General features: G+C 62.7%; 1 protein-coding gene across 11 annotated transcripts; it reads right to left on the bottom strand.

Moving 5' to 3' along the window:
* Positions 1-226: 226 nt before the first annotated feature.
* Positions 227-17,458, bottom strand: ALDH3B1 (aldehyde dehydrogenase 3 family member B1). Of its 11 annotated transcripts, none has more exons than XM_042958184.1 (11): positions 16,263-16,334; positions 13,523-13,575; positions 11,455-11,617; positions 8,741-8,851; positions 8,510-8,630; positions 8,164-8,249; positions 7,587-7,668; positions 5,509-5,895; positions 5,026-5,192; positions 2,450-2,549; positions 227-937 (listed from the first exon to the last, which is right to left on the bottom strand). In XM_042958184.1, exons 3-11 carry the CDS (start codon positions 11,614-11,616, stop codon positions 747-749), a joined length of 1,407 nt encoding a protein of 468 aa, XP_042814118.1. In that variant the 5' UTR covers position 11,617; positions 13,523-13,575; positions 16,263-16,334; the 3' UTR covers positions 227-746. The 11 variants fall into 11 exon arrangements, with proteins under 11 accessions (XP_042814118.1, XP_042814128.1, XP_042814119.1 ...); XM_042958194.1 differs by lacking the exon at positions 16,263-16,334 and adding an exon at positions 9,336-9,413 and having other exon boundaries at positions 13,523-14,010; XM_042958185.1 differs by lacking the exon at positions 16,263-16,334 and adding an exon at positions 13,883-14,010.
* Between the last annotated feature and the right edge of the window lie 573 nt (positions 17,459-18,031).

Genomic DNA, 18,031 nt, shown 5'->3' with positions numbered 1-18,031 from the left:
GATCCCCCAGGGTTTAGTTTGGTGGGTGAGCGGATGAGGGACCCGTTTCATGGCGTCAGGGCCCCGGAGGGTGAGCAGGACAGGGAAGAGGGTGAGTCCGATGTGGGATGTGGCGAGGGGAAGACACCCAGTCCCGGGGGATGAGACTGCTCAGAACTCCCAAGGGGCCTGAGGGGAGACAGACTGACCCCACGCAAAGGAGGAGACAGGATACCTGGAGCTTGGGGTCAACAATTCATTTATTAAACTGCAAAATCGAATCCTCATGACGATCTCCAAAGGTGCCAAGACATCACCTCCACTGTGCAGATAGAAAAACAAACTCAGGGAGGGAGGGCAAAAGATTTTTTGCCCAGGGCCTGGGCCACTGCAGGTCTGCGGTGTGGCCTGGGCCAGACTCCAGGGCCCCTTCTGCACCCTTCACAGGAAGGGGGGTGACTCAGAGGCATCCCTGTCTGCTGGCCTCTCCCAGGACACAGGTGGCTACATCGGAGGTGGGAGAGGGCAGGTCACTGCCTTGTTTCCCATGCTCCCTCACCGTGGCCCGTCCTAGCTGGGGGGCGGCCAAGGGAGGAGGCTGAGGGCTGGAGGAGAAGGCCCCGGGAGGAAGGAGGGCAAGGCCGGTCCGGGCTGTGGTCTTTTCCTCCTTGTGTGTGGAGCCCAGGCCACATCTCCAGGAGCTGCAGGTGGCAGGGGCAGCGGACTCAGATGAGAGTTGGAGGGACACCCCAGTGCCCGAGGCGGGCTCAGAGCAAGGTGCAGCTGCAGCCACGGGCCTCCATGGCCATCAGCAGCACCCTCAGCTTGCGAGGTGAGTAGGGCGGGTAGCGGATGGAGTAGATCTTCTCCATCCCGGGGCAGCGCAGCAGGCAGGCGCGGTGGTGGGAGAAGGTGTCAAAGGAGAACTTGCCGTGGTAGCTGCCCATCCCGCTGGCACCTGTACAGGGGCATGGGAGACAGCAGTCGGCCCCTCCCTGGCCAGCCGAGGGGTGTCAGACAGACCTGGGCTCTGCCAGTCACGCACAGTATGACCTCACCTCCGAGCCTCAGTTTCCCCATGTGTAAAATGGGCCTAGCCCCGAGCCTGCAGCAGCTCACCAGAGGCTGTGGCAAGATAGGTAGACAGTGGTCAAAGGTGTGGATTCTGGAATGACTGCCCAGAGTCGATCCCTGCTCTGAATCAGTTCTGTCACCTTGGACTTTGCCTCGGTCTCCTTGCATGTGACATCGGGTGACCGGGGCACCCACCTCCTAGAGCTGTGGGGGTCGGGCGGGTGTTCAGGCCCGTGGACGAAATAAATCCTGGGGTGTGTTAGGAGTCTGAAGTATCCAGGTGGGGAGGCAGTCAAGGACCAGGCTTCGGCACCGCAAGTCCGGGAGACCCAGGATGGGTGGGGTGGGGGCAGTGAGGGAGGGCTTCCTGGCAGGAGTGAGGTCTGAGGGACGTACAGTTGACCAGATGAAGAGGCAGGGCTCGGTGTGGGCAAGAGGGGCCCAGGCTTGGGGACAACCCAGCCTTGGAGGTGGGTGGCCTGGGCAGGGCTCAGTGTGGCTGGGGCAGCAGGGAGAGGAGGTGGGAGCAGGACCCCGTTGCCAAGCCGGGAAGAGCTGGGCCTCCGGAAGCTGTGAGTCAGGGCCTTGTTCAATCCTGGGGGGAGTCGCAGGATCAGATTCGCCCCCAGACAGACCGCCCCACTTCCCTGGGGAGGAGGGGCTGGGACTGGAGACGGGCGGGCTAGGTCGGGGCTCCAGGACGGGGTGGCGGGGGGAGGCCACGCAGCCACGGTGTCGGCCCTCGGCCCGCTGTGTGCTCCTGTGGCACCGGCCGCTCCCAGGGAGTTTCCACACCCGCCCGGACAGCTTGCCAGGCCCTGGGTCATTTGCCCAGGTGCCTAGTGTAGACAGGTGCCGGGGTCAGTGTCTGGCCCTCCCAGTCCACTGAGGAGGAGGTGGGCTCAGAGAGGGGACGTGGTTGCCCCAGGCCACACGGCCAGTGGGCTCGCTGGGACCAGCCCTAAGGTTTCCTGCCTCGGAGGCCAGAACTTTGCAGTGGGAATGGGGGCTGCCGGGGCCGGGGATCCCCGCTCACCCGGCTTCCCTCGGGCAGGGAACAGCCCCTGTCTCCTGGGGGAGGGGGTGACATACCGAGTGCTGGACTGAGGGGACACAGGAAGGGTTAAAGGGGCAGTTGATAGCCTCACCGTGGCATGAAGGGGACACACGAGGTTGCCCCGCGTGAGCTGGTAGGCAGATTCAGAGCCGTGCTGTTGGTGAGAAGGGCAGGGCCAGCCACCACAGTGGGGCTGAGAACCCTGGATTGTGTCTCCGTGGGCTCACCCACACGTGTACATGCAGGGACAAGTCTGGGAGGTTTCTTCAGGATGGAGATGTCGGGATGCCCCTCGGTCCGGCAACAGCTAGGGAAGGCGGGGCCGTGCCGGCTACCTACCCACTCCTCCAAAAGGCAGGCTGGCGAGGGTCAAGTGCATGAAGCCGTCGTTCCCGCAGAAGCTCCCACTGCTGGTCTGGGCCAGCACTCGCTTGACCACCTGCAGGGGAAGCAGCGATGAGGCCCCGTGGCTGGGCAGCAAGAGGCCACCGGGAAGAGTCTGGCCACCGTGTGAGCTGCAGGGGGGTGTGGTCACGTGGCAGCCGACACTGAGCCCCCAACTCGGGACGTGTTTCCTGAGCATCTGCTCCGTGTGGCCCCTGCTGGGGATCCAGGCTTAGAGCCGAGAGGGAGGCGGGAAGCCCAGCGGTCGTCTGGGGACACGGAGAGTTCAGGGTGAAACGCCAGGTCGTCAGGGAGGCGTCCCAGAGGAGGGATGAGCTGCACCTGCGGCATCTCAGGGGGAAAGGGGGCCCCCCAGGCAGAGGGAGGGACAGGTGCAGAGACCCAGGGACTGGCCCACGCGGTGTGCAGCACAGGGAGGACACTGACCCAGGGCGACACAGCCAGATTGGTATTTTAAAAACATTAACTTGGCCCTTGCGTGACTTCAGGAAGATCTTTTCTCTTTAACCTATAGGTGTATTTGAAGAACGAGAGGGAAAGAAGATCAGTAAACGCTAAATAGTCGTTGCCGAAAACTTGGCTGTATTTAGCTTCAACACGTGATCCTGAGCTAATGGCTTGTCTGGACGGTGGGTAGAGTGAACCCCCCCATCAGGGGCTCAGGAATCACGTGGAGGCCAGCAGCAATCGCGACAGAAGATGGGACAGGAGTGTCATGGTGCTTCTCGGGGAGTAGGGGCAAGTCACGGGGGCAGCCAAGCCTCATAGGTGTGATTCTCTGTCTCCCAGGCAGTGCCGGGCCTTCAGAAAAGCTTGAAAGTCACTCTGCCAGACAACCCCCTTCCGGAAAACCCGGATTGCATTTTCTAAAGTTCAGTCTTTTAATTTTATGTTTTACCTTATTTTATTTATTGAGAGTGAGCACGTGCGAGTGAGCCAGGGGCAGAGACAGAGAATCCCACGAGGTGCAGAGAGAGTTTGGAGCCCAGAGCGGGGCTTGAGCTCACCCGATGCGGGGCTCCAACTCACGAACCGTGAGATTATGACCTGAGCCGAAGTTGGATGCTTAACTGACTGAGCCACCCAGGCGCCCCACTAAAGTTAATCCCATCCAGGTAAAGCAAGGCTCCTTCGAGGAATGGCTGATTCTAGGGCTGGGCGAGGGAAATACAGGATGAGCCAAAGCACCTTGTAGACGCTGAAAGGAAGGAAATGGTCCGAAGACAGAAGGGTGACTCGATGAATGGAGGGCTGGATGTCTGAGGGACATAGCAGCTCCCACTGCCCAGGGCAGGACAGCTTGAGCAAGGAAACAAGCCAGGTGTTGCCTTGTAACCCAGAGGATAAAGCAGATACGAGCAAGTCCACGCTGATACAAAGAAGTGATTCCAGAGCGAAACCTTTCTGACAGATTCCAGGTGATCTGTGCACAGATTCCCCTCCAGCAGGTGGAGCTGAGCCACCCCCGTCCCGTGGAAGGGGGGCTAGTGACCGTTCCCAAAGAGGAAGTTCTCTTAGACCCCTGGCGGACAAGACCTCGGCCAAGTGGTGAAGGTTAACCTCACCCGCGATGTGTGGATCCTGCGGATCCCTGATAGGACGTCAGAGGCCAGCCCTTGCTTCCGTGGTAATTCTCTCATGGGCAATACCACAGACCGCTGAAAGTGGGGACGGTGTGCCGGAGACCTTGCCAGTAGCTCTCAAGCTGAGAGATGGTCACAGGCCAGAGGAGCCATGACAGCTGAATGCAACGTGGGACCCTAGCTTGGATCTTGAGGCTGGAAAGAAAGCTGGCAAAATCCGTATCAAATATGAAGTAGAGTTAACGGTAACTGACCAGCCTCAGCTACTTAGTTTGGACCAACACACGGGCCCTTAAGTAAGGACGACTGGTTGTGGGATATAGTGGGACTCCCGGGACTGGCTTTTATCTTCTGTAGATCTAAAATTACTCCAAAGTAAAAAGTTTACTGAAAAAAAATCCTGTCCAACCTACGAGGGATCTCGTGGGAGCTGGGCGAGAGGGGAAGGTGGGCCTCGAACTGAGGACGCCCACCCAGTGCCCTGGAGGCTCCCAGGCTGCCCACAGCGGGTGAGCCGGTCGGGGGGCGGGGGCTCATTGTCCTGCCTGCATCGTCTGGTCTGTCACCCTTCACTGTCATTCCACCCCATGCCACGTGTGCCTTCGATGAGCCAGGTGCTGGAAGGGGACCCTTGTCCACCAGCCCAGATAATGAGGAAGACCGAGGTGGGGACTGATAGAGCAGGGACACTGAACCCCGGGGGGAGGTTCTGGGGGCTGCTCTCTAAAGGCCCAGGAGACGGTGGCTTAGATGGGAGGGAGAGGAGGTCTGACTGTCCCAGAGAAACAGGACCCCTCACCCTGCAGTCCCTTTGGTCCACTCCTGTCCTAGAGCCACCTCCCCTCTGCTGCAACCACCCCACCATCCGCTCCTGGCCTCTGTCTCTATCTCTGTCCGACCCCTACCCAGCCCCACCCGAGCCCCCACCTGTTTGCTGTTGGAGAAGGCGTACAGGGCCAGGGGCTTCTCCCGACGGTTGATGAAGTCGATGGCCTCGTCCAGGCTCCTCACGTTCACGATGGGCAGGATGGGTCCGAAGATCTCCTCCTGCATCACGGGTTCCGTCTCCTCCACGTCCACCAGCACCGTGGGGGCTGCGGGCACAGGGGGCGGCTCAGCCCTGGGGAGGGGGGCCTCGGGCAGGGCTCAGGGACCTTCTGGGGAAGACAGTGTCCCCACGGCCCCCAGGAAGGACCGTGAGGGGTTCTCCAGCCTGGCCGGGGCTGAGGCGGAGCGCCCGCGTCTCCCAGTGGTCTAACCAGAGCTGGGGTCCAGGCTGGGCACGGCCAGTGCAGCCATGGGAGCCTCGGGGCCCAGGTGGGAGCCTTGCGGCCCAGACTCGCGGCCCAGGCAGGACCCGCATCATGGACGGGCCTTCCCACGGGGGTCGTGGCAGGACGGCAGGCTCACCGATGTAGCGCTCGCTCTCGTCGCTCTGGCCGCCAATGGCCACGCGGCCACAGCCCAGCAGGCCTCGGAGCCGCTGGAAGTGCTTGTCGCTGATGATGCGGCCCAGGTTCGGGGAGCTCCGGGGGTCCTCGCCGTAGAAGCGGGTGATGGCGCTCTGCAGGGCGGGCAGCAGCCGCTCCTGCGTGTCAGGGCTGCACAGGACGTAGTCGGGGGCCACGCAGGTCTGGCCGGTGTTGAAGTAGCGGAACCAGGCCAGGCGGTTGGCCACGGTCTGGGGGTCACAGTCGTCGTCCACGTAGCAGGGGTTCTTGCCCCCCAGCTCCAGCGTGACGGGCGTCAGGTGCTTGGCGGCGGCAGACATGACGATCCTGCCCACCCGAGGGCTCCCTGGTGGTGGAAAGAAACCAGAGTGGCCCTCAGTCACCTCGGCCAGGCGGGACGGCCTCAGCCTGGGGATCGGGACCCCTCGAGGAGGGCCCACTCCCCGGAGAGCTGCACCAGGACCCTGCTCACGTCCTCCGCCAGACCAGCCCGAACAACGCGGGGTCTCCGTGGAGTCTGTGCAGGGCTCTGCACGGGGCAGCCAGCCAGGCCCCTGCTCCCTCTCCCGAGCTGCCCGGTCAGCAATCCAGGCGCCCCTTGCCCTGCTTCTGGTCCCAGGCTCACCCTGCCAGTGCCTCTTGCTTCCACGCCGCCCTGCACCCCTGACTCTGACTGCTCTGGCCCGAGACCAGACTCCAGCTCCAGGGGCCGGTGCCCGGGTCTCCCTCTCTGACCAACATGGCCGTCCTGCCCCCCTCACCACCCACCCTTCCCTCCGCTCCTGACTCTCGGCCGAAGTGGCCACCTGCTTGTCCCCTCCTCTCTCCTCTGGCTTGATCTGCAGGGCCTCACGGTCCCCTCCACCCACCTCTCCCCCCCGCCCCCCCATTCCTCCTTCAGGTCCTCCTGTCTTTCAAAACCATCTCCTTGTCTGGGAGGCCTTCCTGTGAGGTCCTCCCTGTCTGTTGAACCCCGACGAGCTTCCTGTCACGGGCCCTTCCAAGAGATGCTGTTCCTCTCTCTGTCCCCTGTGCCCTCGTTATGACGTGACAGAGTCTGGACAGGGCACGCTCTCTCAGAATGCAGTGAGCAAGTGAACAACACATTCCCCAGGCCATGTGCCGTGACAAAGGCTCCCATGAGTTCATGTGTCCTGGAGACAGACCTGTGACCATCGTCAGATAAGGAAAGGCCCGGAGAAGCCGGGAGGTTGTGGCAGAGTATATCCGGGTCAGTCTGCCGGCCCCTGCACAAGCTGCCCAGGTTCCTGGCTGCAGTCACGGGGGCCCAAGGCCAAAAACCCGCCGAGCCGCGGCTGGGATGCTAGAAGGTGGACCGCCTCCTCCCGGCTGTCTTCTCCCCCTCACCAGGAATCTGTAGGACCAGCTGAGGACCCTGCCCCCTGCTTCTATAGTCACCCTCCCTGACCGCCAAGGCAGGGGGCCTCTGGGCCCTGTCCTGGGCTTGTGGCAGGGTCTGGGGGCGGGGGGAGGGCAAAAAGGCAGAGACAGCGCTCTCCCTGCTCTGATGTGGACAAAGGGTGCAAGGCAGGAGGCCAGTGAGCAAGATTCCCTCTCTTCCAGAACCTTGGCCAGGTGAGACTGCCACCTACCTGCCTCCTCGGCTCTTTCACTCAGAGAAACTCCCTCCTGGCCGCTTGAAGCCAGGTGGTGCCTGGGCCTCGTGGACACATGCCAGGGAGATGACAAGTGACCTCTGAGAACAATTCAGAGGGCCTGGAAGGAAAATCCAGCCTTCCCCGATCCTGGCCCCAGGGGGTGACCCAGGCTGGGGGCCTCATTTCTTTGTCACCTTGGCCTCCAGTCCCTCACCTGTCCAGCCCTCCACAAGGCCTCTGGGTTGGTGGGGTCACACGTACAAGGTCCTGAGGCTAGTGGGTGGTACAGAAGGTCGTGGGGGCACAATGAGAGCTCAGCAGGGACAGATGCTGTCCTCTGTGACATTGTGACCAGTGAAGGGGCCCGTGCCAGGGGATAGGACCCAGCCCTCCGACGGTCCCGGGGGGTCAGCCTCACCCGTGAAGAAGATGTAGTCGAACTTGTGCTCCAGCAACTGCCCCATCTCCTGGGGCCCGCCCAGCACCACGGCAAAGCAGCTCTGTAGGACGGGATGGCAGAGGGATCCCTCTGGGACCCCAGCCCGGAGAACCCAGAGGCTGGCCTGCCTGCGTGGGGCCGCCCCCCTTTGCCTGGCCTGACCCCCCAGTTGCCAGGGCTCTAGGTGGACCTGGTGGGACCAAGGTGGGAGCAGGGAGCTGCCCGGGGACACTGGGCACCTGCCAGTCGCAGCCCCACAGGCGCGTGGTTAAGAGCCTGGCTGGGGTTTGGGGGAGCGGAGGCCGGGGCGTGGCAAGCAGGGGTGACCAGATGACAGATGGGAGTCCCCAGGGGACAGGCCCCTCAGAGCACAGCTGTGATCCCCACCCCTCTGCTTCACCCAGAGGGAAAGAGGCTGAGGGGTGGTGACCCGGCCATGGCCACGCAACCCAGGGGAGGCAGGATTGAGGGTGGAACTCGGGTCCTGCCCGAGGGGGCCTGCCTGGCCCTGCTCAGCCCAAGGGTAGCTGCTCGGTCCCCTCCCTGCCCGGCTCACCTGGTCCAGGTATCGGGGCAGCACCTCAGCCAGGACCTTCTCGGTGCTCCTGCTGAACTCCGATGGCTTCAGCACCACGCAGTTCCCTGCAGGCCAGGGCAGGGCAGGGGGAGCGCTGGGAGAGGGGTGGCCCCTCCCGTCCCGCCTCACTCTCCTTTCAGTTGAAGAACCTGGCTCAGAGAGGTGACCGACGGGCCCAAGGCCCCACAGCCCGGGCATGGTGGGCCAGGTGGGAAGCAGGTTTTCTTAGCCAATTATTGCCGGCTCCCTGCTCACTGGCTCTGTGGGCCACCGTGAGGCCCGAGGGCGGGGACGGCGGCAGCGGGAAGGTGGAAACTGCTCTCACCTGCGGCAAGGGCGCCCACCAGGGGCACGAGGGTCAGGTTCACAGGGTAGTTCCAGGGGGCGATGACAAGCACCAGGCCGAAGGGCTCCTTCCGGATGAAGGCCGAGTCCAGCTGCGTGGCCTGGGCCCCCGCCAGCATGGTGGTGAGTGACAAGGCGTAGAGACCCCCCAGCCGCTCTGTGCCGCCCTCCACCTGGCTGCCTGCCCGCCCTGACCCCCAGGCTGGCTCACCAGATTCTTGGGCACTTTCTCATCCTTCATCCAGGCCCTCAGATTCCTGAGGGCCAAGTTGATCTCACTCTGGGTGATGCTGATCTCAGACACTTCCGACTCGAAGGCTGACTGCGGGGGAGAGGCCAGGCGACCAGCGTTGGCAGGTGGCCAGAGCCCTGTGGCGGGCACAGCCTCCTCCAAGCAAGCCCTCCTATTTGCTCGTTCGTTCATCCACTCAGTGGGTGGTGAATGCTTGCAGTGCTCAGGGGCCCCTCCTGTGCCAGGAGCGCAGCTGTGACCGAATGCACGGACAGCCTGATGACTCGGACAGAGCCGATGTTGTAGAGGAACAGCCAACATGTTAGGGAGAACACTGATGTGACAAGAGCAAGGGAAGGTGAAACACGGTAAGAGGGAGAGACTGCTGGAGCATAGGTGTGTGTGGGGGGGGCGCTGTGCACGAGCGTGCGTGTGCGAGTGCAGCATAAGTGTGTGTGCTTGTGTGCACGTGTATGTGTGTTTACTTTGCTTTATACCAGATAGTCAGCGCTGGCCTCGGAGATGCGGGGACATTTGAGCAGCGAAGATAGGGAGGAAGGGAGCCCAAGGATACCTGGAGGCAGAATCTTCCAGGCAAAGGGCACAGCATGTGCAAAGGCCCTGAGGCGGGTGTAGGCTGGCTATGTTCCTGCTAAACAAAGAGCAGAGTGGGTGAGGTGATGGGCCCAGGCAACGGGGGCGAGGACTGTCGAGCAGAGCAGGGACAAGATCTAATTCAACTGTCGGTGTGGTCGTGCTGTGGCCTGCCGTGTGGCTATCAGTCTGCAGGGGAACACCGGGGACAGATGTCCCTGGGTAATTGTGGATAGTTCCCACAGCCCAGGGGACAGGGCAGGAGTGAGAGAGAGGCAAAAATCAATAGGGGGATTGTTATCCTGATTTCTGCCTGTGGGCATGTCTGTTCCACTCCTGCCGCGGAGAAGAGACCCAGCCGAGGGCTACAGGAGCTGGAGGCCCAGGCCTGGGATACAGAGTCAGGCTGTCCTGATGCCCGAGACTCGGCTGTTACGGTGCAAGCTCTCCCCCGCTAGAATCGAGAGGGGCGAGCCTGAGGTGTGCCAGGACAGTCCAGAGAGTGAACTGAAGCCTGTCCAGGGTCACTCAACGAGCCAGGGGCAAGGCCAGGGCCAGAGCTGAGCCTTGAGGAAGAGGGAGCCGGGACCTTGGGGAAAAGAACCACGTACACCAGCACTTCTAGGAGCTGAGCCTGGTTCAGGCACGCCTTCCGCTAAGCCTGTGTCCAAAGCTCACGTTCCTGCCCAGCAAGGTTGCCCTTGACCTGAGTGAGGTTTGGACCAGTTTATGAGCAGTCTGGACCCAGCTGAACTTTGGAAGAGGAGGCTCTTTTCATCCAGGGCTGTGTGCCCTGAGGCAAGACCGTGCCCTCTCTGAGGCTCCTGTGGGGATGACTGGGGGTGACTGTCCCTACCTGGAAGGACTGTTGGGGGTGAAATGAGAGAATTGGTTCAGGGAAGGCAGGGCAGATGCTGTCTGCCAGAAGGGTCAGGGACAGGATTGATTTTCTGTGCTCCTGGAGCCTTGAGGAGTTGGAATGAGAGGCAGTAGGTAAAATCTGAGCCCAAGGGAGAAAAGGGACCAGATAGACAGGTCAGGTCTCACAGAGGCGGCCAGGCCAGGCCAGGCCAGGCCAGCAGGTGGGCGGTGGCTAAGGCTCACTGGGGGTGGGAGATGTAAGCCCCTCCATCCTGGACCAGGCCCAGGGAGTGGGACACTTCCCACAGAAGGCAAAGCTGGGCCCCTCAGGCAAGGGCACACCAGGAGGGGTGTGATCTGGCACGCTGGTTTCACCGAGAGACGGATGATTCCAGAAATGGCCGACAAGGAAGCCTGGGCCTCACCTGGCTACAGTCACAGAGCATCCTGGTTAATGGCAGGTTGGGGACACTGAGAAACGGAACAGGCATCGCCAGGCCACACCCTCAACATGAGTCCTTGTGGCCACACTTTGCTGTCCCCAAAGGACGGGGGTGCCCTGGTCCATGACCCCGGGTGCCGTGAGGCACTATTCTCCATGTCTCTGCTCAAATGCCATCGTCTTGGGGGAACTGTCCCTGACCTCCTGACCTCCACATATAAGACAGCACCCTGATCCTGGTCCTCTCCCGCCCCCTTCGCCCCGGGAGGGTCTCTCCATCCAACAGGCTATACAATTATCTATTTATTGTTCTGTGCCTCCCTCTAGCAGGCCAGCTCCCTGGGCACAGGGACTTTGTTTTTTACCCTGTTGTACCCCCAGAGCCTAGAACGGTGTACCTGGCACGTAGTAGGTCCTCAGTAAATAGTTGTGGAGTGGGTGAAGAAATGAGCGGATGGCCCTGCAGAAGAGGCCCTCCAGGCACAGGGAAGGGGGTGGGGCTTGATGGGCTTTTAGTTTCCCTTCCTGGGGGCCTAGAGGATGCCACTGTCCCCTCCCATTTATCCTGGCCTCCCCAGCCCTGCCCCCCCAGCCCCGCCCCCCTTCCCATCCTTGCCCCCCAGCCCCGCCCCCCTTCCCATCCTTGCCCCCCGTCCCTGCTCCCCCGGCCCTGCCCCCCCTTCCCATCCTTGCCCCCCGTCCCTGCTCCCCCGGCCCTGCCCCCCCTTCCCATCCTTGCCCCCCCATCCCTGCTCCCCCAGTCCTGCCCCCTCACCCCTGCCCCGCCCCCCCTCACCTTGTGCAGGTCCTGCGCCAGCGCCTCCTGCAGGAGCTGCTTGTGTTCCTGCAGGAAGCGGCCCAGGCCCCTGAGCTGCGCCGCCCGGAACTCGGCGGGCCGCGTCCGCCCTGCGCTGAAGGCCTCCCGCAGCCGCCTCAGCGTGTCCGCGAAGGGGTCCATCCTGCAGGGAGGGGGCGGTGTGGGCCGGGGCTCCCCCACCCTCACGGCCAGTCCCCCCGCCCCCGGCCCTGGCCGCAGCCACCAGGGCTCAGGACACTCCCGCAGGGACACACGTGTAGCCCCAGAGGGCCCGGGCTGCCCCCGCGCGCACACGCACACCACGCGGGGCACACTCACATGTACACGCGTACAGTCACGCACCCCAACAGGCTCACAGTCCCCTCCCTTTGGCCAGGGGGCAGGAGAGCCCCGGACCTTGAGGTGCAGGACGGGGCGTGGGCTCGGGAACAGTCACCCCACTGCCGCTAAGTGTAGGCAGGCAGCTAGGGGACCCCGCTTTCTCCTGCCCCCAGGCCACGCCCCCATCCCACCCTGGTGCCCCTCGGGGAGATGGGGCAGCCCTCGTCCCTGCCAGGCCTGCTCGGAGTAACCAGGAGGAGTTTGGTAAGTAGAGGGACGGTCCACCAACAGCCACCGTGGCCATCCCTGTGGGACGGTCCAGACGCAGAATACGCTGTCCCCTCCGGCTCCTAGCCTGGGGAGGCCAGGCTGGCTGGTGGTGGCTCAGGGGGCTGAGTGACCTGGGCAGTGGCCACTTCTGTGCCCCGTCCCCGGTGCCAGGGATGGAAGAGCAGAGAACAGTGGGGCGCAAGGGCTGAGGGGCAGTGACGCTGCCCTGAGTGACAGCCACAGTCCCCCGGGCCCCCGCCTGTTTACCCGGAGCTCATCGGAGGAACACGGTGACGCACTCACTTCTTGCCCTGGTGCCAAGGACCCATGGGGACCCTTTCCGCCTGCCCTCTCTGACTCGCTTCCCTTCAGGTCTCAGCTTGGCTAATGCCTCCTCTAGGCAGCCTGCCCTGATTATTCCTTCACACAAGGAGTGGGTTTCACCCTCTCTGCCCCCCCGCCCCTCTCTGCCTGCCTCCCTGAGTTCGGTCCCAGTGCCCCAATCTCCTCATCTGTTAGGGGGTCACGGGAGCGCCCGCCAGCTGACACGGTGCTTCTCAAGGATGAGACCGTGCTGTCCAGTTCTGAGCCCAGGGCTGGACATCCATGCACCCAAGGCTGCCAGCTACGGTTAAGGGGCTACCCCACGGCCCTCAGTTTTCTGGAATGCTCCATAGTCCTGAGAGCCGAGCCTGCTCCAGCCAATTGGATGGCCCAGCCCATAGGGTGTTCTGTGCTGAGAGCCTGGCTGGAGCCCTAGGCATGATGGGGGCCAGACTGACCCCACAGGCCTCCTGCTCTGATTGAGATTAACTGAGCAGTTGCCTGGGGCACAAGGCAGGCCCCATGGCCCCCAGAGAGGGTGACAGTGTAGCAGAAAGGGGACATTCTCAGAGCCCCTCTCGGTCTCGGCCTTGCCCCCCAGACCCCGCCCTCCATCTTGGCCTGTGCCAAGACCCAGGAGCCTAGAGCCCTGCCTGCCATCCGGGCTTGTCCCCTGGCCGAGACTCATACTGGCCTTGTGACCCCGGGCAGCTAACTCATCTCTCTGCCTCAATTTCCTTGTCTGTAAAGTGGGGACGATAATGGCACTTGCCACCGTCCTGATGGCTAAATGGCATAAAGCCATGTAGACGCTCAAGAAAGGCCAGCAGTGGTTATGGTTACCACGTACCTATCAAACATTTCTTTCTCTCCACCCTCCGCCACTTCCTTCTCTGTCTCGCTCACACCTTCGGACCCCCGCTGACGGATGTCGAGGGCAAAGCACAGCACCCCCTCCCCCCCCGCCCTGCCGTGCCTTTTCATAACAGCGTGTGAAGAACCCACAAAAATGTAAAGCAAGTAACTAGAATGGCACAGGTCTGGGCAAGTGAGGGGCAGGGAGCTCCGTGGGGGTGCAGCTCTGGATGGAACATTCCAGCAGCCTCTCTTGGCAACACTGAGGTCAACTCACCTGATAGTGTCCCCGGCAGGTTGGTCACTCTGGACTGAGGGACCGAGGGGTGCCTGTTGGGGGATGGGAAGCTGGGCACAACCCAGGCGTGCAAAGGAGCCCAGGCCACCTTCTGCCTGGGATCTGCGGGACCCTGGGCCTGTGAGCTCACAAAGGACACCCAGATGAGGGGGTTCGTGTATCGGGCTGGGCTGGAGTCCTTGAGCCCACCCCCGTGCCCCGCCCCTCACCCCCGGGGTACATCTGACGCTGTGGAGGCTCGTAAGGACGCTGAATCACATTTCCTGTGCCTGTGTGACTCATCTGACCACCATGACAGCCTGCTGAGGGCAATGTCCTCTCCCACAATGAGAGGGATACCTGGGCCCAGAGACCGCAAGGAGGTGGCCGAGACCGCTCAGCTTCTTTACATTGAAAACTGGAATCCAGGGGCGCCTGGGTGGCTCAGTCAGTTAAGCGGCCGACTTCGGCTCAGGTCATGATCTCATGGTCCGTGAGTTTGAGCCCCGCGTCGGGCTCTGTGCTGACCGCTCAGAGCCTGGATCCTGTTTCGGATTCTGTGTCTCCCTCTCTCTCTGCCCCTCCCCTGTTCATGCTCTGTCTCTCTCTGTCTCAAAAATAAATAAACGTTAAAAAAAAAAAAAAAAGAAAACTGGAATCCAGAGGAATCCAGAGGAATCCAGAGGAACACAGGGCTGCCACCATCCACCCTTCATCCCCTGCGTGGCCGGGTGGGGAGCGGGGTAGCCCGACCCCTGGGGAGAGGGGACACCTCGGGGGCTGGCCTGAACTACAGATGCAGGGCCCGGCAGGCGGGCTGTGTGGCTGGGCTCGGGAGGGGCCTTCGAGGGGGAGCAGGCGTGCTGTTTGCTCCCGTTCCCTGCCTCCTTGCTGTTCCTGCCGGCCCCCACCCTGCTTCCCCCTCTGGTCCCCTCGGGCTCGGTGCTGAGGGCCCTACTTTCAACTACCCACTCGGCCGCATCTGTTCCTGACCTGATGCTTCTGGGTGAGGGTGGCAGGGGGTGGGGTGGTGGGAGTTGCTACATCAGTTGATGATGGCACCAATAAGTGGATGGCCTGGAGGCCGGGGGAGGACACGCCGCGACCCCTCAAGGCCGTGGGCCCGGGGCTCCCCTAACCATCATGATAAGCAGGCCCTGACTGCAGCGTGCCAGCCTGGGTGCCCGGGGTGGTGCAGTGTGGCTGTTAGCATGGTGACCCTGAAGGCAGCTGAGGCCCAGAGAGGTCGCGTGGGGTTAAGGAGGGGTGAATAAGGTGGGCACTCGGGTCTGCTGGCTCCAGAGCATCACTGGGAATCTACTGCCCTGCCCCCACCCGCTGCATCGTGGCCAGTCCTGCTGACGAACAATCCTCGGTGCAGACCCTACTCTCCTCCCACCCCAGCCTCTGCCCGCTCTGTCAATCTTTCTGCCTCAGTTTCCTCGGCGCTCCCAGAGGCCTCCTAAGGGCATCCTTTTGGTATAACGTGTCAGGGCCCGATGACCCGGGGTCGGGATCCTGGCAGTCCTGTTTGTTGGCTAGGAGTCCTCGGGCGGGTGGCTCGGCCTTTCTGTGGCTCACCTTCCCCATCTGTGAAATGGGGATGGTTCCTGTAGCTGCCCCATGGTTGGGAGAGTTCGGGGGTGCAGTGTTCCGTGCAGGGCCGAGCCCTGTGAGTGCTCGGTGACTATGGCCCTGCAGGATCGTTATTCAGACAGACTGTGAAGGACACCTGTGCCAGCTTCAGGGAGGAGACCCCGGGGGAGGAGCCCGAGGAGACCTCGGCCCAGTGTGGGCACCAGGGAGGCAAGAGCCACGTAGGGGCAGGGATATGGAACTGGCCACGGTGACAGAGATAAAAATGGTGGTCTGAGGGCCTGGGGGACCCCGATCAGGCTGCCGGAGTCAGACGTCACAGGGCCGGCCTTGGTGACCCCATAGGTCCTAATAGCCCAGATCTCCCCTTGTATCCTGAGCTGGATTTTCATAGGCTCTCCAGAAGCTCTGGCAGAGTCCCCTCCGTATAGTGGGGACCAAAGGAACTGGGGACCAACCCTTGGCCTGTGGGCTGAGCCAACCCCAGCCCCACCCTACAGAGAGGTCGGGCTACCCGTTCCCCAGCAATGTCCCTCTGAGAATCAGTCCCTCCTAGAGGCCGGGTGGGTCTGGCTGGTCCCACCTTCCTGGACTCTGGCAGAGCCCGTTCCCAAGGATGAGACGTCCCAGAACCACTGGGTACCCCTGCCCCAGCACCGGGCACGCACAGCAGTGCCCAGGAAATACATGTTGCCAGGTGGATGCTTGATGCCCCCACCCCTTCCCCAATTCACCCCCCCCCCACCCCATCCAAGGATGGGATTCCCTCCTGGGGCAGCCAGGACCGGAGCTGGGGCCCTCGGACCCATAAAAGATGCACAGTAACACCAGCAAGAGGAAGACGGTGGTCCAGCTCCCACAAAATGAGGGTGCCTGCTGACCACCAGCCTCAGGAACCCCAGAGCCTCTCCTCGGCCCCTCCCTTTCCCGCTCTCATTCTTAGATCGGGACAGAGGGAAGTTCCTCCCTCCTTCCCCTTTCTCCCCAGGCAGGCAGGAAGACAAAGCCAGCCTGTGACATGTGGCCGTGAGTGGCCAGGCCTGCCCAGGCAGCCAGCAACCTGGAGTCCCCGAGCGAGCCCACGAGCCGGGGCCCTGGCCCCGACTGCCGGCTGCTCCAACCCCACCTCCCTGGGACATTGTACCTGAGGCCCTGCCAAGCTGCCCTTCCTCCTGGCCGTCCCTGCTCTGCCTTGCTGCCCTGTCGTTTATGAGTCACGAGCCCTTATGAAATGTCCGAGGCTGGGCCAGCCCCTGGGGCGGGGCCGCCCTGGCCTCCTGCCTGACTTTGGCTCTGGGCCAGCTGGAAGCTGCAGCCTGAGATTTCACCACCTCCTCTCTCAGGGGCCTCTGGATCCTCTCCTGGACCACAGAGAAGGGCCCAAAGTCAGGCAGGGCCCAAAGACGGCCAGCATGAGGCCAGGGCCACACCACAATTCTTTAGGGAGCTCTGATCGGAGGGGTCCAGCCCCAGGTCTGGTGAGCAGGGACCCAGGCCCAGGAGGAGGAGGAGGAGGAGAGCCCAGGGCAGTGACCCTGGGACTTATGGTGTGGGGTGGGGGTCCAGTGGTCCGGAATCTCAGGGAAAGCCCTGCCCCCACACCACCCCCCAGCCCCTGCGAGCATCAGTTTTTCCATAAGCAAAACGAAGACATCAGCGTCAAAGATGGCTGGAGTCCAGAAAGACGATCGCAGGGCTCACGCCCGCCGACCCCGCCATTCCCTAGCTCTCCCCATCTTGTCGTGTCTGTCAACACCACCTCGTCCAGCACCGCCTCACGGAATATGTCACCCTGCAACCTGACATTTTACGGCGAGAAAACACGGCCCTCGAGAGGGGACAGGACTTGACCACCCAGGGCAAGAATGTCAGGGCCGGGACCCACACTGGAAGCTTGTTGCTCTGGAGCAGAGGGGCCGTGTGGTCCCCAGATGTCCCCTGTCGCCTCCTTAGGGAAGAGCGCCACCCTCTGCCCTCGAGGACAGCTGTCATGATGTGTCCCCATGGTGGTTCCTGTGAGCTTGCTCCTCTGGCGCCTGAGCTGTGCCGAGGGGGATGGTTCCCGAGGAGCTCCTGGTGTCAGACAGCCAGGCGATTAGGTTACAGGTGCGGGGGCAGGAGCATCCTTTGTGCCACCGCCCCCGGCCCGGGCGCTGGGCCCACCGCTGCCTCTCTGCCTCGGTGCCTTGGGTCTGCGCGGGATCCTGGCCTGGGGCCCCTGGGCCGACCCGGCACCTGGGAGTCTCCTCACCTCCCTGCCCTCCCGCTGCCCCTGCCTACCTGGGGGGCAGGAGAGGTCTCCTGGCCCACACCTGCTCTGGTCCCTGGAGGCTTCAGCCAGCTGGGACGGGGGTGACGGGCTGCGGGGCCCCCGTCCTCTGCGTGGGATGGAGCCCCCAGCCGCTGCCTGTCACGTGGCTCAGCATGTGACAGCCCTGCCCTGCTGTCTGGAGCGGAGCCAGGCAAAGGCAGAGGCAGAGCCGGCACCAGGCGGGGCTGGGCTGGGGCTGAGCCTCACAGCCCCGAGTCAGGAACCGGGCCCAGAGAGGGGCAGCTGTTGGCCTAAGGCTACACAGCAAATCAGGGACCTGCCTGGGGAAGTACTGGTGGGTGAGATGGGTGTTGCAGGATCCTGAAGGGACCCTTCCTGGCCAGGGATCGCTTTGCAGGGGCTACCCGTGGACTTGTCATGAATTCAGGAACAGCGTGGGACATCTCCAAAGAGGCCTGACCCCCTGGCACAGGCGTCCCAACCTGGCCTGGGAGCCTGAGTGGGCACTGACTGTCGGGGAGGAACAGGTACCAGCCCTCTCCCCTCTCTGGGTTGGATGCCTCTACTGGTCCTCGAGGTTCCAGGTCCTCAGGGGTCTGGAGGTCATGTCTCTGTTGTGGAAACCTCGAGATAAATGGGGA

The sequence above is a fragment of the Panthera tigris genome, chromosome D1 (genome assembly GCF_018350195.1).
Source record: "Panthera tigris isolate Pti1 chromosome D1, P.tigris_Pti1_mat1.1, whole genome shotgun sequence".
NCBI classification, from domain to species: Eukaryota; Metazoa; Chordata; class Mammalia; order Carnivora; family Felidae; genus Panthera; species Panthera tigris.
This window is presented reverse-complemented; position numbering and strand designations above follow the sequence as displayed.